This window comes from Numida meleagris, chromosome 10 (genome assembly GCF_002078875.1).
Source record: "Numida meleagris isolate 19003 breed g44 Domestic line chromosome 10, NumMel1.0, whole genome shotgun sequence".
In the NCBI taxonomy this organism is placed as follows: Eukaryota; Metazoa; Chordata; class Aves; order Galliformes; family Numididae; genus Numida; species Numida meleagris.
This window is the reverse complement of record NC_034418.1, coordinates 15,066,170-15,090,797: the sequence shown is the minus strand read 5'-3', so window position 1 is coordinate 15,090,797 and position 24,628 is coordinate 15,066,170. Positions and strand designations below refer to the sequence as shown.

General features: G+C 40.7%; 2 protein-coding genes across 4 annotated transcripts in view; both read right to left on the bottom strand.

Annotated features, from left to right (window-relative positions):
* LOC110404563 (protein phosphatase 1 regulatory subunit 3E-like) overlaps positions 1–12,455 on the bottom strand; it is a 21,444-nt gene extending 8,989 nt beyond the window's left edge. For both annotated transcript variants that reach the window (XM_021408957.1, XM_021408958.1), the window contains exons 1-2: positions 12,411–12,455; positions 2,353–5,201 (exon numbers count right to left, since the gene is read on the bottom strand). The gene's annotated coding sequence lies outside the window, so the exon portion shown is untranslated. The remainder of the gene's footprint in view (positions 1–2,352; positions 5,202–12,410) is intronic.
* Positions 9,166–24,446, bottom strand: ATMIN (ATM interactor). Of its 2 annotated transcripts, XR_002442317.1 has the most exons (5): positions 24,215–24,446; positions 19,583–19,708; positions 18,348–18,547; positions 15,418–17,388; positions 9,166–12,448 (listed from the first exon to the last, which is right to left on the bottom strand). XR_002442317.1 is itself a non-coding variant. In XM_021408949.1 (4 exons), the coding sequence occupies exons 1-4, from the start codon at positions 24,416–24,418 to the stop codon at positions 15,558–15,560; spliced, it is 2,361 nt and encodes a 786-aa protein (XP_021264624.1). In that variant the 5' UTR covers positions 24,419–24,446; the 3' UTR covers positions 9,166–15,557. The 2 variants fall into 2 exon arrangements, 1 of the variants encoding a protein (XP_021264624.1); XM_021408949.1 differs by having other exon boundaries at positions 9,166–17,388.

Below are 24,628 nucleotides of genomic sequence, written 5' to 3'. Positions count from 1 at the left end.
GAGAAGAGAAGAGAAGAGAAGAGAAGAGAAGAGAAGAGAAGAGAAGAGAAGAGAAGAGAAGAGAAGAGAAGAGAAGAGAAGAGAAGAGAAGAGGAGTCCTGTGATAAGAAAGCAAAAAACCAACATGGTAAGCTTTGGACTAGTCAGGTCGAAGCAACACGAGCTGCAGAAGGGCACCCCTATAAACTGAGACATCGTGAGAATGCTATTCAGAAATATCAGTTCAGTTCAGCTTTCGTCATCATCAGCTGAAACCTACTGGGCTTTTTCCATCTCTTTTTTGCAGAGGAAAGAGTAGAAAGAGACAACATAAATGCATGCCCACTGTAAATAATTTCACAGATGATCCTTGTGGAGCAAAGCTGAAAGAAGGCTTTTTAAAGGCTTTTAAAAATTAGGAATTAAATGGGAAATAAATAGTCAAAACTTCAGTGTAGCAGCTAATCCTACAAGTACTCAGATTTTCACCTGCAGTTTCCCCTAGACACCTCAGGTTCTCACAAGCACCTCAGCCTTGCCTCTGCTGAGCACTGAAATTTAACAGCTGCACACAGACAGCCTCTCCAACAGCCTGCAGCCTTGTGCTGCGATGTGGAAAGCGTGCTAAGAATTCACAATGGGAAGCAGCAGACACCTTCATTTCTAACAGGAAATTATTTCGGCTTTGCCGACTGTAAATATTTGTACACCACGCTTAAACTCTTAGAAGTGAGCAAGTGCTACCACATGAACAAAACCTGTCCCTCAATGTATGCGGTGGCAGGCAGCCATACACCGCCCCCTCTGTACCTTACAGTGTTACAAACATCTACGTTTAAAAGTCAAATCTGCTGTTCTACAGTGCTAGCTACGCTAAGGATGTTAGCCAAGGCTCTTCTTTAAATGAGAATGTCAACAAGCTGAGAACGAAATCATTAGTTCTGCTGCAACTAGCTCCTTTAGCTATCATCTCTCCACTGGAAAACAGTATTTTTATGATGAGACATTTTTGGAAATTCCAGCAGGAACAGACCAGTTGTCATGTGAACTCTGGAGCTACACAGCGTTGCTCTATTAGAGCGTAAGAAAAGTAAAAGGCTTTACATTACAGTTAGACTTAGGAAATGGCAACCAGTCAGGCACTGTTGGCATCCTTTTGCGCACTTAAGTGGCCCAGTTGTAGAAAGAAATGTTCTCCTAATAACGTTGTCCTCCTCACTTTCTGCAGAGCTTCCAGCTGACACAAACAGCTAAGGACAGCCTCTGTCCTGCTGTGCAGCACTGCCCGACTTCTGCAGTGCCAGACTGCATTTCAAGTCAGCCTGATGCCTGAGAGCTCCTGGCCTAACTGCATTCAGTCCTCTCTTTCATTATCATTTAAACAATTCTGAGAGAAAAAGGCAGAACTGATCCAAATCACTGAGGGCAATGAACTGGGAGCTCTCTTCTGCTGCATTTATCTGTTGTCTCGACTCCAGGTAATCTAGGAGAAAGCAGATGCTGGTGCTGGGGAGCATTAAGCAGAACTATGATGGAACCATTAACAGGGAGAGCAGTGTGTGTGTGCTGGGGCTTATCCAAATTGGCCATTGTCACATGTACACTTCAACTCTCCAGAACAGGTTTATTTTTAGGAATGAGAATTGTGGAGAGATAGAACGGATGTAAAGACGAAGTGCATTACGATTACATCAGCTTTTGAGATGAAGCAGTGACTCAGTATCTGCATTCTGAAGGTCAGCTTCTGCTCTCATTCACATCTGTGCAGCTCTTCTGATGCTGATGAGCTATGTAGGTGTTATGCTAGAGCAGCAATCAAGAGTTTAATAATCACACATGACTATGTGAATCTGACACTGATATCTGCATCAACAGTTTGTAAGCCTTGCGTGATACATTTGTTCTGTATGCGGATATTTAAAAATACCTCCCTACACTGCTTCATGTTAATGAATAACTCAGGCATTATGAATTTTCCCTGAGAAAATATCTGAAAGCTCAGAGTAATGCCAGATCAGATTTAGGGCATATGCTGGTGCTGTATATAAGAAGTGTTAAGTATTGTGTCAAAGAACAACAATGTTGATCTTTTATATCAATTATTATCCTCACCTAACCAGGATGCGTGGTCTTTATCTACTAAGATGTAAGCTGTACGATTCACAAGAGTTTTATCAAAGATGTTTGATCTCAGGAGTTAGTGAATGCTTTCCAAAGGACTGCCCGTTCTGATGAACAGAGAGGTGACAGCTTGTAGGGTTACTCTGTGGTTAAGGGGGCTGGATTTAAAAAAATAAATATATATTTAATTTAAATATCAGGATCCAAAGAAACCTACGGTAATAACGAGAAAATAGAGTTATAAGAGTTTACCTCAGTTCATGACCTTGTGAGTCTGCTTTCTGTGTGCCTTGATGGAGCTCAACGCAACGTTATTAGGTGAGCATTAACCGCCTCTCCGGACTCTGAGATTGGCTTAAGGCTTCGGGAAAGTATGGGAGCTAAAAAAAGCCCCAATTAAGACTGCAGTGGAAGAGCAAATAGATAAATAAATAAATAAATAAATAAATAAATATCTTTTTCTTTGGAAGTGAAAAAGAGCATTCAGCTTAAAGTACTTTTTTGTCATGGAAATAGTTGCGTTCTTTTTAAAAGGATTCATAGAATCACAGAATCACCAAGGATGGAAAAGACTTCCAAGATCATCCAGTCCAACCTACCACCAATATTTCCCACTAAGCCATGTCCCTTAGTAGCACATCTAAACATTTCTTGAACTCCTCCAGGGATGGTGACTCCACCACCTCCCTGGGCCGTTCCAGTGCCTGACCACTTTTGGAGAAGAATTTTTCCTGATATCCAATCTGCTTGCTTGCTTGCAGCATGGACAAAGTGGCAGCTGGTGGGGGTGCGACTGTGAAGGAAGCACAGAACCCTGTAGTGCTCGCTCATGATTTTAGAAATTAGAATACATTCACTGTACGATTGATTTTTGTTTTTTTTTTTGTATTTTTCATATTTAAAAATCTGTTGGCTGGGCAGTGATCTATTGTAAGAGATTGATTCCTTACACTGCAAGATCCACACTGTAACATTTCCTCTTTTCTTCATCTCCCTCACGGTTTTTCTTTCATTTCCTATCTGGTCATTTCACATCCATTTTTTCTGATATGCCATGCTCTTCCTATTCAATCTTTAATACTCTCCATGCTGTCTGCTTCCTTCGGGTGCCTCTCATCCCTCCCATTTCAGCCCGGCACTGCGTTGTTTCCTCACACAGAGGCGTGGGTTCCATGAATTGTCAGAGCAGCACTCCTTGGGCTCGCTCCCAGCTGGGCCCACCGCCAGCCCCTGCCACTGGGGAAAAAAGGGAAGGGGGAAGCCTGGCCACTGCAGCGGTGGTGCTCCCCTCGTCACTCTGGAGGGCTGGATGGGAAATAACATTTTTTTCCTCTTTGACAATCTGCTTCAAAACAATTTCATGGAGGTGTGGGAATTTATTTTGCTAATTGCTTTTACATATAGCGAAGAAAACTGCACGACTCCCACGTGGAAGGGTTGTGGTAACTCTCTGCTCTCTTCTTCAGTTCAGAGCTCCTTCAGAACACAAGATAACTGGATAGGAATTACATCTACTTGTTATTTTGTACTCAGAAGAACACTCTAATAGCAGGAGCATTTATTTGCATCAGCAAAGACTATTTCCTCTATGTTTTTCTCCTTGCACTGCTCTGGGCTGCCTTAGATTTAATGCTTCTCTGTGACCAGGTGCAAGGTTGGGGTAGAACTGATCCACTCGCCTGCTTTCAGCTGCAGAAACAAGTCAAGCACTTTAAGGCAAATGAAACTTCCACCAAGTGCCTGTTCTGCTTAGACATGTTGCCACCTATTGACAGAAGTGCAGGTCAAGAAGCCAAGACCACAAGACATCAGTTGAAATAAGAAAACAAGTGAAGTGCAGATGCCACCACCACTGACACCGCTTCAGGAAGGGAAGTGATGTTGATCCATTGTAGTAAGTCTAACTGCTGTTCTACAACATGTGGCGTTACATCAGAAACGTGTAACAAAAAGGTATGCTGTTCAAACACACCAAGGTGAAAAGAAGAACCCGTCAATAAAAATCTGTCAATAAAAGTCTGTGGAACCGAGGAGCTGAGAAGAATCCAGAGGCTGTAAGGCATAAAGCAATAAAACCCCAGGCACTTGATCCACATGGCTTTGAATCCTTGACTTCAAAATCTTCACAAATACTTCCACCTGTGAAAGACACCACTCCCAGGGACACTTCAGACCCTTCATGGAAGAATAAAAAAGGTATTATCTGTCAGAAGGTGCTCAGTGGTACTTCAGTTGAGATTGCTTCTGCAGTCATGATGTGAAATGAACAGAGCAGAAGGATAAAACGGGAGCGGACATCATGAATGATAAATGAGGGAAAATGCAGAAATTCATGAACCATCATAATTTTTCCTCAAGTCATACCGAGGTCGCACTCCTGCAAGAAGACCCTGAGCAGTTATCCCGGGACTGTGCTCTCACATCAGACAAAAGCATCGCGGCCATTTCTAATCCTGTTGCTTCAAAAAAGAGCAGTCATCATGCCCGCATGCAGATCCCACATACAAAAAGAACAGAGCACACAAAACATGATACCCAAGGCTCTTTAGCTCACAATGTCAGGAACAGGTGTGTTGAAGTCAAGGAAGAAAACACATCAGAAATACCAGTGGTTCCACTGCTTCCTGGCCTATTACCTTCCTTAAAGATCCACCACACTGCAAGAGCTGCGCTACCATCTAGATTGAACAGACATTGCTATATTGCAATTTCACGTCTTTTTTTTCTCCTTGTTAACCTGTACAGGAAAAGAAAGAATAAAATTTTCTTGTGAGTCACTGGGATATTTGTATTTTTTTTAAATACTTTCAATAGCGTTATAAGCTGGTGAATGCCAGTTACTTTCACATAGGTTTAGTTTCTTCCTGATCATAAGACAGATCTATGAGAGCCTTAAACAGTTTATTCTGGGGATGAAGTGCAGCCTCGTCATTCAGATTCACTTTGAATGACTGCTGATGAGGTATTTAATACTGCTGATCACTGAATTAATGCCTAACTTAAATGACTTTGTGGGGCATTTAATAATACTCTTACCTTAACGGTGCTAAATCCTAGTGAGCTTCCCAAACCTCTGTATATGTTCCATGCTAATTTGGCTCCTAGAAGAAAGGGAAATGACCCGGAAAGCAGACAGTGGTGAGACCTGACAGTCACTTACAATTCTTCCTTGTTTAAAGTAGTTTAACTTCTGTTTAATAGATACTCATTCTGTGTATCCTATGGATTATTCTTCTCAACATATTAAACAGGAAAACTTTCAGATCAAGTTCTGTTTCACTTTTGTGAACAAAACAAAATGTTGTGAACAAAAAGCAAATTAAATTAGCAGTCTTTTCAGAAACGTCAGTCACTGCAATTCGATAGCACCAGCTTCTTCACCTGCAGAACAAAGAGCACCTTCCCCAGCATTCAGGGCAGAGATTCACTGCAGCTTACCCTTCCCCTCTTTTAATGCTTTGATGGACATTCGGAATTGGGAAAGGTGGTATCAGTGCAAGACTCCCAACAATGCATGGCTTTAACTTTAAAACAGAGCTTTAGATTGAGGAATTCCACACCTTTGTAGATTGATATCTTTACTAATAAAGCATGTGGATAAATGTGAATTTTTTAGAAGCTGTCTGGCATCAGCTTGTGTTCAGATATCAGCTAAGGAATAATGACCTCCTGGAGGCGTCATTTCAGAGAAGAATGTATCAATAGTGTTTTGTTTCTGGGTGATGCTTTTATAATATTAAAGAAACAGAGCACTTCAATTTTAGAATAGGATAAGTGGGAATTTCCATGCATATTTTCACATAGAAGAAACAGATCATTATAGCTGATTGTGAGATCTGTGTGCATCTTTCATCTCTTTCAATACTCTTTGTATCTGAAAATCTCAGCCAATGACTATTTGCAGCCAAGCTCTACCTTAGCTGTTAATTTCCAGGAAACACATAAGAGTTTTTTAGCAGTAATTCTTGTTCTCCCTGCTATTCAATCATAGTGCTACAGTTACGTATTCTGACAGAACAGAGACATCCTCCAACAAATCATTCTCTTCCTTTCCTTGTCCCCTTCCCTCTCACTTTCCTCTTGGCAGTACCTTTTCTAGTCCTGTTCTAGCTCCATTTATACTTGTGTCAAGCCCTCTCTTTTTCACTACGTAGAAATTTCAAACACGTATGCATCTGTGAAATGAATAACATTAATAACATAGCCTGGAAAGAAAAATAACAGGTCTCCCATTCAGAGAGCCGAAAATGTTACTGCTTCAGTGAGAAAAATGAAAAATAAATGGCGTTAACAGTAAAGCCAAACACATTCATTATAGTGATTTTAAGTTGCAGCTCTGCAGATGGGTAATAAATTATTCAAGACAGTAGAAAAAAAGTTAAACATGGAAATTGAAATATATATTTCCCTGCTTCCCAGCTTCTTGCCAAATAAGATTATTTTGCTGAAATGTTTGAAACTGTCAAATATCTGACAGATCAGGAGTTTTTACTACAGTTTGATTCGTATTTCTAAGAACCACGCTCGTGGATTACTGCTGCCTGCAAAGTAGATTGCCTCAGCCTAAGTTCATAAGCATGTGTGAAAGTGGCTGTAAATCACAGCTGGAAAATACAGAAGACCTAGAAAAATCATTAAGCTCTTTCTCTTGTAAAGAAAGTGGAAATCTGTTGAGATTATTCATGCACTTGCTTAGGGTACAGGTGATTTTTTTTGTTGTTGGAAGAGCCCACTAATAACTAACACAGATGTACTGTACTTTGTTTCATTTTGGTACAAACCAAGCACCCCCAAAACACTGGTGAGCAAAATGGTTACTTACACGCCTCCTGTAAGCATGGCACTGGTAGCTCACAGAGACTTGGCCCAGTCAACCAAGTTTACAGGAAATCAATTAAAAACTAATTATAATTTAATTTCCAGCAAGTCCCCTGCAAGAAACAGTTTCCAGGAGGGGAACATTTCTAGCTTACTAAAGCAAACCTTCCTTTGTGCTTCCTTCAGGAAAGGCTTGAAAGAAAGGGATACTAGACAAAATAAATGTGAGAATTTGCCAAGAAAGGAGGGTAGAGGGTAACAGAAGGCACCCAGAAAGTCTGCCAAGTAAAGGCCTAGAGCATAAAGATAAATTCACAGCACGTGATAAGGCCTAATTAAGTTATGTGACCTTGAAGACATTGGGTTCTTCTGCCACAGGAAACAGCAGCTTCTTGTTTACAATCAGATTCTCTCAGGCATAAAGCCATTCCTGCCTGGAGAAAGGAAACAACCTTAACTGCTAGATCAGCTGGAAGGGTTTCCTGCACTCAAGATGCCAAAAAGAAAACAAGCAAAAATGAACTGTTGATAAGAGTGTAAAAATACAATGAGACAACACCTGAAAGTCAAATCAACGCTTTAATTTTATGTCCAAACCTCTTAAGGACCGATTCCACGGGACATATCAAATCCTGGAGCCAGAAAGAAAATTTGCCTCTCCCTTAAATTCAATTGTTTTGACAGAATGCAATCAGCTTGCCAAGATGCAATTTCTTCAGGCAAAGGAAATTCAGAATCTAAATGGAAACTGGTCAGGGGTGCTTTCACTGCCAACAGAAGGAATAACAGTAAATTCTCATCAACACCAAAGAAGAAAGCATTTTAAAAATGGGTGGGGCTTCCCCGACTTCTAAACACCCATGATCTCCCTTTCAAGCTTAAGAACCCATCCTGCCTTCAAGAGCATCTTGTCATCTTTGAAAGCTTCATGAGGATGGTCTCTTTGAAGCATCTGACTGCTGTCTGCAGAGCAGATCTGCTCCATCTGAATAATAAGCCTGAAAAAAACACAGCTAAGCTCATCAGAATCTCAGTCCTGCAACAGGAATAGCCTGTTACTCCAACAAGGACAGCTGGTACTTTATGCATCTGACTCTTTGAAAGATAACTTTACACGCTCTGAAGAGGAACGTAGTTTCCAGATACTTTATGACATACCCCAGGAAATACCTTCCACCTTTTGCTACCACTATGACTGAAAGCTGCGTTGTGCAAATACTGACCTCAGTGTGTAATGGCACTGAAAGCAGCAGCATGAACACCACCGAGTGTTTCAGTTGTGACTACAGCTGCTGTAACAGTACAGCTGAGCTTTGCATCACAGAGCATGTGCTCATTCGTCTTCTCTGAACTAATACACAAGCCGACAAGATGTACAAGTAAGAGCAGAAATCAGCATTTTATATTTTCCAAATAACAGAAAAGGTTTGGATAGTTATTACTAAGCACAGTATCTATACAGAAGGTGAAGGGGACAACTATCATCCATGTTCCAAGTCAACCTAGTCTAGCCTTTTTAACAGTATAAAAGTTACTTTATATATCAAATAAAATATACTGCAAAATAATTCAAGCTATTAAAAGGATTGTAATTTTATAGCAGGATACTTTGAAAGCTAATCATCATAAGGCAGGTAATTTCTGTTTAGGACTCTTGAACAGGATTAGGTAAGAGTGCTGAAGAACACAAAGGAATCCTTCTGGGCCAAGAGCCTTTTGTAGAAGAAAGACAAATCAGGGAGCTGGAACTACTGCAGAGGCACTACTCGTGTGTACAAGATGATTAAAGACTGAAACTTGCACGCGTTAACAAGTTTGAGATGGAGCACCACTACTCCTACAGCCTGAATGTTGCCAGTCAAAAGAATCCAGCCCTGGCTATATGCATCCAATTTGGCACAAAAAGTCTAAGCAAAGGTTCACTTAAAGGAAAGAACCTCCCTAATGGTTGTTTCAGGTTCATAAAATACAGCATCTTCTTATTCTGATTACATTTGTGTTGCATGTTTTAAGTTCCCAGGATTCATTGAGAAGTAGAAAGATATAGGAAAACTTAAGTTTTTCCTTTCTCTGGAGATCAAGGACTGCCATTGCAAGATTGCTGTATGTTACAAAAACACCAATTCAAAAGATACCCGGCTTTCCAAAGATAAGATGTTATGGAGCAGTAGGTTGTACTTACTAACAGGCAATATATGTTCTACTCCTGTTTCTACAGAAGATCACAGCAGAAAACAGAAGAAAAAATTGATTGAAATTCACTTTATTCCAAAATATGTATAATTTACAGGACTAAATAAGTGCTTCATTTGTGAACACAAGGTTTCAATACTTGTGTGAATAACTTACTAGTAGCTTTGTGTAACAGTTCAGTTTCCAACATAAGGAAATACGAATCAGTATTTTGGCACAGTTTTTTTTTTTTTTTTTTCTGCATGCATTAATATAATTAAACATTTCACAATTGTTAGGACAACATTCCTTCTTTGGGATTGTCACTCGTAAAACAGGTATAAGAAACGAATACTTGCTTTTCTCTGCTTATTGCAAGTTTATTGGCTTAGATAGCAAGAATCAAACAAGAACATCCTTTGAAAACTAGATTTGTCTGCTAGGTCACAATCCCACCAGCGCTGAGAAGAATATTTTAAGGACATTTCTCAGCTTTATTAACTCACACATGCTTTGGGAAAGGCTCACTCATGAGATGTATTACTCACCCATTCTAAAGAGTTGCAAGTTTAAACGAGATCATTATCAGCTTTTGAATTCTGTAAGCTGAAAATATATGGCTACTTTCATATCTAGCTTTATTTTTTATCACAGATGCACTTGCAAGCATCTGTATAATAGAGCACTGTCAATCTAGCTCTGCATGCAAGTGCTTGAAGCATGCATGTAAAGCATTATTCATTGTGAAATAGATGCTGCATGGCTTACTTCGTCACAAGCCATCTATCATATTCCATTGCCAGTTACGTTGAAGATACTCCCGAAAAACCAGTATATGAAAAAGAATCAGAGGTGAAGGACTTCTGTCATTTAAGTAGAGATCTGCAGCTCCTTTGGGAATTTCCACTGTTTCAGGCTGTCCGATGACATTTTCAGCAAAGTGGAAGAGTCACACGCATGAAGACAAACATCAACCTGACTGGATGGCAACGCAGAACTGAACAATGTAGTTCCTTGATGCTGTTCACTGTATAGCAATGGCACTTTGAACAAGAAAATGCAGTCATGCTCTAACCCGCAAATCCTTTTAGCACCCATGTTGATTCACGTGAACCATAAAAAGAAACAACAAATCAAATCAAAACAAACAAAAACCCACCGCAACGAAAGGAACAGAAGATGCATGTTTGCATCACGCATTGAAGCAGCTTGCTGCTGTTCAACAACCCCATCCTCATAGTGTTCATGTGAAACTGTTACGGAGGTCTGTTTACAGTAAACCTATTACAAACACAAGCATAATAGCAGCACCTTCAACCAAACAGGAATGAAAAAGCTCACAATATTAAAAACATTTTGGTGTGAATGTATTTGGAACTGGAAATTGTACTTTAAGATAATGTTAGAAGAAAAAGTAGTCAAAGATAGCCAAAAGGAAGCTGTACAACCTGCTACTAAAGGCAGGTAAGTTTGGTTCACCTCTGAGTTGTCATTTCAGTAACATTTTGCAAGTTTAGCACCTTATGTTGATTCATTATGTGTTTTATTGATCTTACTTATCCTGTATTTGAAAAGTTATTAAAAAAACAGTCAAAATTAAACAACCCAAAAGCCCCGAGGATCCTAAGATCCCAATCCTGCCAACGCTTACATCTCTTACCCAGCCACACAGGAAGATCAGTTTGCATCTGACTCAGTACGTGAGGATGCGTTACCAGGATAAAGACTTAAAATAATGAAGGCAGTCACCTTTCTTTGTTCTGTTGCCCCTACCCTCTTAACGTAAATGGCTAACAGGGAAATCTAACCTTTTGTTTTCAGCAGAGAAAATGTGTGACAGTGTGTCTAGGAATACAATATTGGAAGGAGGTTAGTGACGCACAGTAAGTTACAGACATTGAATTGTTTAAAACTGGACTAGGTCTCACAAGGCTTTTTTACATCTTTTAAACAGCTGCACGTATCTTTTTCCTTAAGATTTCACACCATTTGGAAGTGGGAAGTTTCTAGACACAAACAGTTGTATATAGCTAAGATTCTGGAGCATTAATAAATTAACTTTAAACTAGCAGCATCTCTTAGGCTGCCATTAAGAGCCAGAGGGAGGATTTCCTCCTTTCCCAAAGCAGAAACAAGCACTTACAGCCATGGAAGTGGAAACAGACACAAGTGTAATTCCAAAAACAGAAGAAACTCTATCTACTCTCATATAAACTTTTAGCATCAAGTGACAAACAAACATGTAAGGCAACAAGACATGACGTAAGACAGAACTCTTTTTTTTTTTTTTTTTTTAATCTCTGAGGGCTATTTTGTACTTCTCATAGAATGTGAGTCCTACACTTGCCTGTTTCATTTGTTTAAGTTTCCACATACCTTGAAAATGGAACATAGTTAACTTTTCTAACAATTGGTGTTCTCTCAGAAGCCACAAGTTTCGAGTACATCTACTCAATTTTGCCCACCCATGCGTGCTAACAGCCAATGGAGGATTCATCCATCAGTGTACTACTTGACCTGACACGGGTGTGAAATTTATCTTTTTTTTTCTTCCAGAGAAGTTGCATTGAAGAATCTCAGCATGCAACTTAATCTATACACAACTGTATTATTCTTAAACAGCACAAAACTAAATTCTGCTAAGATATCTGTGACTTACGATTATTTTCAGCTATCTGAAGAAAAGTAAGAAACTGATATTTTGAAACGACTTAGAACAAATTGGATAGCATAGCTAACAAATTTGCCTTTCCTGACCAATTCTTAGCAGAATGCTGTATTCTCAGCAAGGTTGAAATTACACTAAATGAAGTGCAGGAGGAAGGTTTTTTTTTCTGACAACATAATAAACCAGAAGTCCTCTGAAGTATTTGGAAAAAGTCTGACCAACTGGAGCGATTTGTCAGGCTCTACAGGGATTTTAACTTGTTTGCTGGAGCACTATCTTTCTCAGAGACAAAATACTGAATTTGCTGAAGCAGCAGTTGATAGACAGTGGCATATCTCAGACTAACTTTCTCCTTAAACACTAAAGAAACACGTAAGTTTACCACTAATTAGACTAATTAAACTACTAACTCAGTTTTGGAATAGTATTTACACAGACATCCAAGATCAAGAGCCAGCAATTGCAGTGTAACTTAATTAAGCAGGAAACGCAAAGAGTAAGCACAAGTAGGATTAGTATCACTTCCAGATAAAAGTTTGTGCTAAGAGATTGTGGACAACCTGATATTACTTTTCATATAGCAGCTCAAATGGCAGTAGAGGATACAAAAGAGAATTAGCAAAATAGTAAGTCACTGCTGACCAATACTTACAACAGAGTCAGTGCCTTGAAAATCAAATCAGAGACAAACTGCAGAAAAAGGGAGATAAGTATCATTTTAGTACTACTAAGAAATAGTTCTCAGCGAAGTTTATTTTGAAAACAATGGTCAAAATAGTCAATTACCCATCTAAAATAAATTATTTCATTTTTAAGAATAAGTAGTATTGACCAACAATATTTCAGACCAGGTTTCGGAAGCTTTACTGGTTGATTGAGCAACTATGAACAATCTGATTACAGCCTTTGCATTTTCACAAAAATATTTAATATATCCAAAATGAAGGACATATGCCAACAGGGTAGGATCTGAACTTGTTTCTTTATGGGGAATGAAATTTGTGAAAAAAAATACCATTAATTTAAGGAATTATTTTGCTGACAGAAGACACTGCAGGTATACTAAATGATTTCTTAATACTGCACTTAGAATAAAGAACTCGACGTTGTAATACTGTGTTCATTAACTACAGACCAAACTATTTAAAACCCAGAGGATGAGGGAAGTAAATTGTATTTGCATATTCTAACAACACAGAAACTTATCAGTAATTTTAATTATAAAGTACAATAAAGGAGTAACAGTCATGTGAGACTGCGTCCACACAAACCTTCCTGATTTTTGTTTTGTTTTTCTGATAGTCACTGACGTGAAGAGGTTTGGCTTACACTTTATCAAGTTGATTCTCATTTGGATTTGTAAATTAGCTTCAAAGTTCTTGAAATTCTCGCTGGTCTCTCAGAGGGCTGAACTTCAAAGCCTCTCTAATTCTGCTCCCCATCTTTTAATTTCTGTCTGTTGTAGAAAAAGACCTACGTTCTGTAGGCAGAAGCAAGGAAGAGTTTCTCACTTCTGCCTTCTACAGCTATGGAAAAATCGTTTTCCCCAACTGTCAATTTCCTTTAGCATAATAATATAGGAATAGGATTTGTAGTAACCATTTCTCTTTGTGATTTGAAGATTTGATCATGACATTGAAAATGTAGAAGCCTATCCATGCAGAAGTATTCCCTGGTATTCCAGCCATGAGGAAGAAAGGAGAAGAAAAACCGCTTTTAAAACCTGAAGATGTAACATTACTAGAAAAGTACTGCACTACAATACACTGAATAAATTTTGTCATTTATCTTATTTCTAAATTTCAAAGTAGGACAGTCGTATCTTAAGGAAAAAAAAAATAGAACCAAAGATAATTACAAGCCATGTCTTCCTTTTTGAATATATCTCGCCTTTAAGATTATTACTCTAGATATTATTCAACCTGGTGGGACTTTCCGCAAGGGAAATGACAGTACTCCTGGGGGGAACTGCAGGATTTCTTTTGGTAGTTCCTTCAGCCAAAGACTGAAAGCGTGTGAACACTCACATGAACACTCACCTAGGGAAGTTATAAAGGCAACAGGGCTGCGCGTTCAGGCCTTTCGTTTTTCAAGAGGAAAACGAGAGTTTCAAGGTTAATCTAAAGAGATGATTTCCAGCAAAAGTTGAGATGCTTATCAGATTACTGTGTTGACTGAAGCATGGCAATTTTGGCAAAATTGAGATAATAAAATCAAAAGGTATTGCTCATTTTCAAGAAAACAAGCTAGCTGCGTTGAGTAACTGTATTCCCACATCCTTGAGGAAAAGACACAAAGCTGTGCACAAAGCATAGCGAGTCTTCAAAAACTACAGCTTGGACACATTACTGGTGGGATGCCGAGTAAATACATAGCCAGTATCTCTCACAACACAGTAAAGCCCAGGAACATGACATGAAGATGTTTCGTTTTGCAATTAATGTAACAGAAACTAAAACCTGTCCAGAACAAAACCAGAGGCCTACATTTTTGCAGACGTTACAACAAGGATCAGTTAAGGCCAAATTCCAGCATACATTCACAACCGGCTTTTTTTTTTTCATGTAAATACATCTGCTACCAGCACAGTACAAAGGATAAAATAAACCTACAAAAATCCAAGAGGTCACATATTTCTCTTTGACACATCAGCCCAACTTTTTGATTACGCTCGGAAAATGTTCCAAAAGGTGCAGGAACCACCTGCTGCAGATCAATGTGCAAAAGCAAGATACATCTTTTCTGAAAGGGTTTTTGTGAGCACATCTCCCAGCTCTGATACATGCTGTTGAGTTTGCTTCATTTCTGGAAGCAGAAGTCCAAAAATAGGTGGAGAAATATTTCAGAGAATTCAGTTTCTCACCTTTGAATATTTTTGTTAAGGTAGTGGAAATATAAACCACTGTGACATTTCCCAACTTACACCTTGGTGGAGACAAGGGGAAGTTCACTAAAAACAAACTATTCCAGTTTTTGAGGCACAAACATTGTAACATTTGTGTCTTAAAGTCAGAAATAATTCAAGCAAATCCCTTCTGAAGACTCTAAATTATTTTAGTCCCATTTATTACACTAGCTAAAAGGACATCATAACAATTTTCCAAGTGATGATGTATTCTAAGTTCCTTTCCTACCCTTCCGAGGGCATCAGTGACACCTGGGAAAAACAACTACTGCTTTCCACATCTTTTTTTAAATCAGTATTCCATAATTCAAGTCTACGTATATCTATGGCTGTTGGACAGGTGTTTGGAAAACTGCAACTTAAACAGGAGAAAGAGCTGTGAAAGCATAAAGGAAAAGACAATACGGCTTATTATGTTCATGCCGGATTTAAAATACAAGCTACTAAAAAAAGTAAACAGAAGTAGCTTACACTAAGAGAATCCTCCCCCGTAATTCAGGGAAGCATCTGAATTGGACAGGTCAGGTTTTGGTCTAGCACAATGGAACCCTACACATAAGCCAGATGTAGATATATATGGGACACTTCCAAAAGGTTCTTCGGTTTAAACGAAGCAGTTTGTAAAGAAGATTGAGCAAAAAACATAGGCACCACAAACTGTTGTTTTAAGGTTCAAATGTACATTAACATGTTACTCCCCCCACCCCATTATGCATGTATAACTTATGTTGAAGTTACATTTTCAATGAAGTACCTTCAGCATGAGAAGTCTTTTAGGCCAACCGCACACAATAACTACATTCAACAGTGTGAAATGGGTAACTTGGTCGATGCATCTCTCCCACCCCAATAACTTAATTTCAAACCACAGGAAACAGTTCTGTTACACAGTACTCAATGGCTGGGCTTGTCAGAGCTCTGAAACAAGGAGCACAGCTCTTCACAGGTCTGTGTTTCAACTGAACTGAACTGGGACTCCATTGTATTCCAGGCTAAGTCAGCCAGAAGAAAGTCATCCATTGCTGTCTGTGTCTCGTTGCTGGTAAGGAATAAATTCCCAAGATTCTCAAAGCAGCTATCCATAGTCTGTGTTTCAGCACTACTGAGCTGGACTTTGCTTTCTATGTTCTGGTTAGGTACATTTTTAGTGGCAGGATATACTTCTGTCTGGGTTTCTGTATCTGATGAGTCAGTGCTCATAGAGAAACTGGACTGCTTCAGAATACTTCCTAAAGGCAGATGGGTATTGCTGTCCAAAAAGAAATTCAAGTCTGTCTGAGTCTGCGTATCAAACATCTCCAAACCTAAGAAGTTAGAATTTCCCCTGCAGCTATACGATTGAGTGGCACTGTCTGAAAATAAGAAATCAGTTTGAGTTTCGATGTCCAGTGACTCCAAAACTGGCTCGGAGTGTAGGGTACCAAGCTCGCTCTCTTCAGTCTGAGTTTGGATATTGGACGCTGAAAAGAACTCTTCAATGTCAAAGTCTATTCCTGTGCTTTGTGATGGACCAGATGGCAGATGTGTGTCAGCATTAGAACTTGTCTCAGACAAAAGGCTACGATTATCCAGTGTCTGGCCAGACATGTTTCCTGAAAAGATATTTTCCAGATCACTTAGCAAGTCCATTGTTTGGGTTTGATTATCCATTGTATTTTGAGGTGGAAGTATATTAGCCTGGGTATTGAAGCCAATAAGAGATTCAGACTTCACAGTATCTTGATTGAGGCTCTTGCAGTTACTCCTCTGCAGCAAGGCTTGATCTATATTTGTAGTCATTAAGTTATTTTCAGGAAGTTCAATTTGAGTAGAAACACTATATGATGAATGAACATTTTCAAAGATGTCACTGCACATTACAGCCTGGTCCATTTGCACTCTTCCATCAATAGAATCCTGTGTCCTACTGGTCTGAGTCTCTCTAGAAATGCCACATGTTGGAAAACAAGCCTGACTAAAATCATCAGTCTGAGCAGCTATGGATGAAGTCAGTTTGGAAGCAGGCAGCAGCGTCTGCGTTTGTACACTGATGGGTAATGAAACCTGTGAACTAAACGACAGATCTGTCTGAGAACAAGAGGAGACAGAAGAATCGGGAGTCCATCCTGCAGACGGTACAAAATTTTGAGAAATATAAGATAAGTCAGTCTGTACATTTATTGAAGAAATTTTATTCTTGTGACAAACATTCCCCAGCTCTTGTCCTGGACTACTTGATGCAACCTTATCCAGGTCAACTTGTACACCAGTACTTACTGCTTCATTATCACCAGAATTCGTCACTTTTGAAACCGGCATAGTATCTTTAAATACAAGCGTTTCCGCCTCCAGTGCTGGAATCAGAATTCCCACAGATTGAGGCAATAAATGAACAGTACTTACAACTGAACCTTGATTATCAACAGCCACTACAACAGGCTTGACAGAAGAATCTGTTGCAGATACATACACAGGCAAGTGAGCAAGCTGCATCACTGGAAGTTTAACCAAAGCCACCTTGGGCTTTGGCAAAAGCATCTTCGGTGTACATTTTGGGTGCACTTGCTTTGTGAAGTTAGAATTGCAGGAACCTTCAAAAGATGCCACTAGTTTTACTTCAGATGACTCCAACTCCTGAGTCCCAGGGTTATTACTGTGTGTATCGATGAATCCTGTATTTGCTTTCTCTGCCAACTGCTGATTATGTACAGAGGTTTCCATTTTCCTTTTCTTACTAGGAGGATCCCTGTGAACACGAGATCAATAATTTATGTTCCCTTCAAGCACAATACATCTGTCTTCCATTTTTTGAGTCATCGCATTGCAAACATAAACTCAAGTCCCAGATGAGGCTGTATAGGACTAATCCTGATTAAAATAAAGAAAATCTTCATGAACTTCAGTTTTGTAACATTTCATTCCTCACTCTCCCATTTAAAAAAAAAAAAAAAAGAAAAAAGTTTCCTCTTTTATGAAGATCTATGTTCTAAATGGAGGTTGAGGCTTAGAGGCTTTCTCCCCTTTATATGTTAAACATTGATTTGAAGACGTTTAGTCTGCGATTTTGACGCTAGCTCAGACCGAGCACTGATGAGACAGGTTTATAAAATAATTGCACAGGTGAAGGTGTCACACAGAAACTGAGGACACAATTAAGTTTTGTGTGAAAGAGCACTAATTTTGCAGCAGCTGAACCTCCAAGGAAGCCAGGCTATGCCTCAGGAAACAGACTGTCGTTCACGAAATACAGGTACAATCAAAACATGCATAAGACAAAAAAATCTGCTAATACTTGCAAAGTTGACTAGGCTATACAAGAAAAACTCAACTGCATTCCACACCACCATTACCAGCTGTAAACATTTCCAAATCATCTCTACTTCCACAGAACCGTACAAGCAGTTCCAACAAGAACCACAAACATTTATGCCATGCAGTAAAGTGTCATCAGTAACTTGCTGATGGTACTTTTTGGTTCACATACAGGGAAAACTGATGTTATTGATTAGACAACTGTCTTTGCCTGAAACAAAACAGAGACTGCTTAAAGCAACAAAACAAAGAAATGGCAAATTGGTTTATAGCTAAAACAATGTCAGCCAATCTCAAACGTCGTCAACAGAAAGGAAACAGAGAGCCAGTATATGGGGGACAGAGAACTCAGGGATGCGTACAAGTAGCATTACATAATTGCTCCAATTTTACCTGTGTTCTGCAGGAATTTCATGTCCAGTTCTGTAAATATGAGACAGTAACGCTGGTCTGCTGGCATAGGGGCACCCACAAGTACACCGGAAAGTCTTGCCACAGTCCTCTATATGCCGTTTCAAATACCATTCTGTACCATAGGAGTTACTACATTTATCACATTTGTGCTTCTTTTCAGCATGCATCTTCATAAAGTGCTAGAATACACAATGAAAAGTAAACATTAGCCTTCAGCTAAGCCATTTTTAAGGAAACAATATTTGTATTTTTTTGTTAAATAGCACTGAAGAGCAGGATTAGAATCTTCTGAAATGTCTCAGTAGGAAGGGTTGCCCAAGTCGGAGCGCAGGAATGAAGTGGAATGTAACAATTAATGAGTTCTTATTTGCACGTGCTTTGTATGTACACAGAATTCATGTTATGTTCAGCTTTCCAAGCTGGGAGAATGAACTACTGGGAGGCTCCTGATCATGTTTGCTCCGTATCAGCAGCTTCCACCACTTCAAAATGCAGATACAGATTTATGTGTCCTGATACTGTATGAATTTTCTTATTGTCGTTATCTCATTGGCTAGAGATGAATCTTGCCAAAGAGTGTAGTAAGTCTATGTCACAACATGTAGATACGCCTGAGGATCTGCTACTGAGCAAATAGTTCCAAGTCAAACAAGACAAGTGCAAAGCAACCAGCAGAACTTCTGCTTCTCATTTATGGCACCATGTAGCATTCATCTCCAGTGGTCCAGGCTTCAACAGGTGACCAACAGAAGTATGTTTTATTGACCTTTCACAAAGAAAGGCATCTTACATGTTTTCTTAATCAGATATCTTGTAAGCAAATGTATTTTGATAGTAAAACAGAGAAAAATGGTTAAACCTTGACCAAGGGAAAAAGCATTTTAAAAGCCTCCACCGCACTTCAAACTTCTATTGGTTGCTGCTGATTTTTTTTCCCTCTCTGATCTTTCTCAGTCTTACTAATTTGTGGAGAGTGGCTGCCTATTTTAGCAGAACATACCACCACCTGCCTGATCAAAAGCTTCAGGTCCTCTGATGTCAACATGCAAATTCACCAACCACATGCCCTTGTGGAGCTTCTGCACATACATCTCCAAGCTCTGTATACATGCTGAGGATTTGCTCATATCTGAATGAGAAAGCATGCACTCTCTAGAGCAAAGACCGTCAGGAACAAACTGGTATGAAAATAATGCTGTAGGAAAAAGGAGTACCTGTTTTACAAGAGAAAATTGGGAAAATGGTCTGTTTGGTCCTCTGGGGCAGCCTTCAATAGGACAGCAGTAGAATTTCTGTGGAGTTTTCAAACCCTTCCTTATCGGTGCATTAAATTTTCCATCCTAAAAACAACAAATTGAGAAACTGAATTCGACAGGTTTTCAATTAAAGGCAGCATTCAGAATACATCTCAACTTTGGTTCAATTACTTTACAGACCCCAGTGAGTTAAAAGCACTTTACTAAGTGTCTGGGAAGTTCTAATGGAATTTTCCACCTCTATGGATGGTATCTTGCAAATTTATCAGAATTACTGAGTGAAATCATAACATGCTCTGTGGAGCACTGGTATTGTACTGTTTACCTCCTCCAAGATACTTGCTCAATACCCATCTATTGCATTATTTGAGCCAAAAACCTTTTCCCACAGGAAATTTGGTCATAAACCAAAATTCACTCCGTCTATGAAACTAACAGCTGGTATGCCAATTCTGAAACTCCAAACATGAAGTCACCTGTGCATTCCAATAATATGATATATATAAAAATATAATAAAAATATATAACATACCTCACTAGTATTATCACACGTACACAACAGAAGAAAGAAACATAACTGGCTCGAAGACAATCTCAAAAATACCTATAAAAGGATGCACTGATGGGAACATCCAAATTGTTCAACAGTGGAGAACCTATTGCTATTGAAGACATAGCCATAGAAACCAGTCAAGACACATCCCCCTAGACATAACCTAAGCAAAGGAGTCTCTGTGGAAATACCAAATGTCTGTATTACCAAAAAATTAAAAGCAAACTACAAGCAAAAGCTGATGCTCTGGTTACCTGAGTCTCCTTACACCATGAGAATGAGCAGGAGGCTGACCCAGAGCCAATTACAGCAGTCCTCTCCAGGTTCATTGCTCGGGTAAGAATTACCAGCACAGACCTTGTTTGAGATCTGCACCTGATTTTCCTCAGTATAAGAGTGGGAGGAAGCAGGGGAAGTGGTGAGGCGTGGATGCCACGGTGGTGACTCCCCAGCTGCTTCCTCTGGGCAGACCTCCAGCCGTGTCATGTTTGCACAGGTTAGACTGTATGCAAAGACTCATGAAGTGCAACAGACTCAGGTGAAGTAAACAGCTGTCCTTTCTCACACAAAACCCCTGCTACCAGAATAATTCTCTGAAGAGGCAATTTTCATGTAATGCTTAACACTTTAAACATCTTCCTGTGCGTGCAGCAGCTTTTCCCATGGACAAGCCATTCAATAACAGGCGTGTTTTATCTCTGCTGAATAACCACCGTGAAATCTGGTTGTTCCAGTCCCATTGCCTGCAATTTCACTCTTTAACTCCAAATTTTCCCAGAAGCAATTTCACTAGATGCAAATCTTCAAGTCTTCAGGAGGAATAAAAGATCTATCCCTTTAATCAAAGCTGCATTTGTATTCTCCTACTGCAGATGAAATCACTAGGCTTAATAAACAGCAGTTTGAGTTATTTGGGAATATGTGAGAATTTATTGGAAGTGTGCTGCATGTAATGTTACAATGCAATAGACGACAGGAAAACATGGGAAACACGTTCAGGCACTCAGCAGCTATACCACAGCCAGATTTTAGGAATGATTTCAGTACTAAGGTATGGAGTAATGCCAAGCACCATCAAAATATATAAACATCAGTAAGAAGATGTAACAGCTGGAACACAGACTTCCCCAGGTGCAGATCACATCAGATCTGTTGCGACAAGCTGAGAGATTCTGCACACATACAAGTAACCCTTACCAGACACTATCCTTGTTTTGACTTTCTTCCCAGCCCTCCTGGCTCTAAATGGTTAATCACACATTTCAGGCATTCTCGCAAGTCCTTTCTTTGTATGTCTGATTTAATTCCCCACATTTCTGCAATGCCTACTGCCACCATTAGTGTAGGTACTTGCTGCACTAACACCTCACAGTACGGCCAGCTGCACTGTAAGGAACACTAACAACCAGGGCTTGCACCACCAGCAAGGAAGAGCAGGAAGCAGCAGCCTGTGCTAGGGATTTAGCCAAGGTGAACTTTGTGACGTCTTGCATCCCTGCAGCAGGTTTACTCTGTCTGCCGGCTTAATTTAAAACAGTACCTTACAGAGACTGTAGCCAGCCATTCACAACATTCTTGGGAGTAGAAGATGATAGCACTGAGGAAAGAAGTGCGTTTAGCCTTGCAGTGAGAACTATTGTGGCAGTGTAACATTTGCACTGGGTAACCCACCCAGAGGGCAAGCTGCACTTTCAGTCCACCACTGATGGCAGCCTCCTTGCTATCACAGGAATCCACTGACTCCTCTCCTGCACATTAATTCCTCTAGATTCATTTTTAAGCTACACCAAGGTCTTCCTCTTCTGTCCGTAAAATAACACAGACAAAGGACAGAAGTATTCAAGTTTTCAAGCCTAATATATTAAGCGCCAGTTTCTAAATTAAATGCCACTGTTCTCATGTTTTCATTGGCTCATTTAAGCCAAGAAGCCAGAAAACAAACAGCTAGAAATCAACATTTCATCATTTCTTCTTTGGTAGACAAAACAAGCCAACTTTTTTCTGATTTCCCTTCGGCAGACACGCTTGCCATTTATCATCCATAGTTGTCATTTTCTACGCATCTTCAGTGTTTTAGCTTATTTGACTCAGATTCTTACCCTGCTGCAGAAAGCCAGAATTCTTCTGCAATATTCCACGCTTGTCCTTCCGACAACAGCACAACCCTAGAGGCTACATCTGTGAACAAATAACTTTTGCAAGAGTTTCCCATCTCAGCTACTGTTACAAACCAAGACTGATCAATTTTCTGTTACAAGTTCACAAGAGAATAATGGTACTACTGCATGTAACTCTGTTCTTACAGCCTGATCTTGCTTTCCACCTAAATGCCTTCTGCAGTGACAATACCTCATTTCTGTCATCAACAAATCCCTCTGGTACTACTTTTATTGACGTAAATTAACCAAATCAGCCTCCCTCCTCTTCAGAACTACTACATTCCCCAGAACCTCCTTACATTCTCATTTGCTAAGCCTTACTTTCACTAATTCTTCATGTTTCACTGACAAATGCAATCTACTAAACTATTTTTGTCTTGGGAATCAAATCTCTTTTAAAGGGAAAAATACCTGCTTTAGCTCAACTCCATCCCCTCTGAAGACACAGAGTAACACACCTATGTTTGTGTTTTACTTTAGTACCTTTATTCTCTCATTTGAGATGTATACTGAAGACATGCATAACACCGGACATATTTTATCTAAAAGACAATGTGGAAAACTTCATCTCCCTTAAGCCTCGGTAATATTCACTCTCAATTAAGAAATTGGAATAAGCCAGGTGTTTCTGAGAAGCTGTATGCAACCATGTTTCAGTATCTTCCCAAGCTGGATTTAGCAGAAAGGTGCATGAAACACGTTACAGTTACACAGGGCACTGGGAAGTTTGCTCAGAGAGCAGTACTTCCTCACTCACAGTAAATGCATAGCACACTGCTGCTGCCCTCGCAGCACCGGGGGGCTGCTGCAAACACTCAGAGCAAGTTCAAGGCTGTCTGCTAAGCCCAAAGGACCACCTCAAAATTCTTTTGTACCTCTACCCACGTATAAATGCAATATGTAATAAATATGTAAGACAAAATCTGTTGGTGGATATTACATTTCTACTCAGTTTTTGTACTTTTCACTGTTTTCAAATGCGAATTGAAATGCTGAAATTCACAAACACTAATGAGCACAACTAATGTGAATATGGAAATAAAGCAACTAGAGATTGCAAGTATTCTTGAGACCATTTCCTCCTCCTCCTCACAAACGATGGGCTGAAACAGGCTGTTGATTCTTTCCTTTGCCATTTCCATAAACAACAGTTAATTGTTTGCCTGCTGTAGCTGCTTCTTCCAAATGCAGCCAGGAACACTGTGCTCAGAGTTCTCTAGGAATGGCATTCACCCTCACACCCCCTGCATGGTGACCTGGAGAAAAATAAGGGCAACTTGCTGACAGGCCACCCTTAGCCACAATGCTTGCTCAGCTGCGGCTCCACCTGCCCTCCTCCCCACAGAGGCTGTATTTTCTCTGTAATGCTATAGTAATGAGGGTTTCTCTCCAAAATGGCACCCACAGCTTTTTGTTGTCGTTGCTCACGACATTACCGAGAACTAAAGCAATCAGAGGAGCCAGCAGAGGCTGGCACCGAGCTGTCAGCTGCTGCCCAGGGGTGTGGGGGCTGTCCCACCTCCCAAGCGGCAGAAAGACAAGCGATACGCTGAGGGAATAACAGAAACCGAGTCCCAAACTTCGTGCTACCACAGCCGCGTTGAACAGCGGTACATAACGGGATATATTCCACACACGACTGCGGTGCAATCCTCCACAACCCGCCCGACCTGCGCGCGGACGCCGATGCATTTACACGTGAACCTGCGCACGCTCCTTCGATGGGGGATTTAACGAAACGCCCCGTGACACACGCTCCCCCACGGAGCCCCCAGCAGCCCCGGGGCCGCCCCCCAGGCCGGCAGCGGGCCGAGGCACTGGCGCCCCGCGGGTCCCGGCGAGGGGCGGCGCGGCGGCCATGACGGGGCCGGGCGGTACCTGGAGCCGGTGGGCCTTGCTGAGGTGCATGTTGAGGGCCGGGCTGTTGGGCAGGACCTTGCCGCAGCCGGGCACGGTGCACAGGATGTTGGTCCTCACTTGGGACAGCTCCGTCACCGAGGGCCGCACCAGCTCGCGGGCGGGCGGCGGGTCCCCCGCGGGTGGCTGCCCCGGGCCCCCGGCGCGCCGCCCCGCCGCCGCCATGTTGCTGTCAGGTGCTCGCGCCCCGCTTCCGGGGGCGGGGCGAGGAACGCGGCCACGCCCCCTTACGTCACGCACCGCCCCCAGCGCGCGGGGCGCAGTTAAAGGGAAAGTGCGCGTTAGCGACACGCAGCGCCTTCACGTGTGCGCGTGTTTGTGTCGCCCTCGAGGGGACTCCGGGCCGTGTCCTTGTGCTCACCGCAGAGCCTCTGT

Coding starts and splice junctions, on each gene's coding strand:
- ATMIN (XM_021408949.1), bottom strand. CDS start 24,418: ATGGCGGCGGCGGGGCGGCGCGCCGGGGGCCCGGGGCAGCCACCCGCG. Junction 19,709..24,214: donor GCAAGGCCCACCGGCTCCAG/GTACCGCCCGGC, acceptor TGTTGTTTTTAG/GATGGAAAATTTAATGCACC. Junction 18,548..19,582: donor AATTTTCTCTTGTAAAACAG/GTACTCCTTTTT, acceptor TGTGTATTCTAG/CACTTTATGAAGATGCATGC.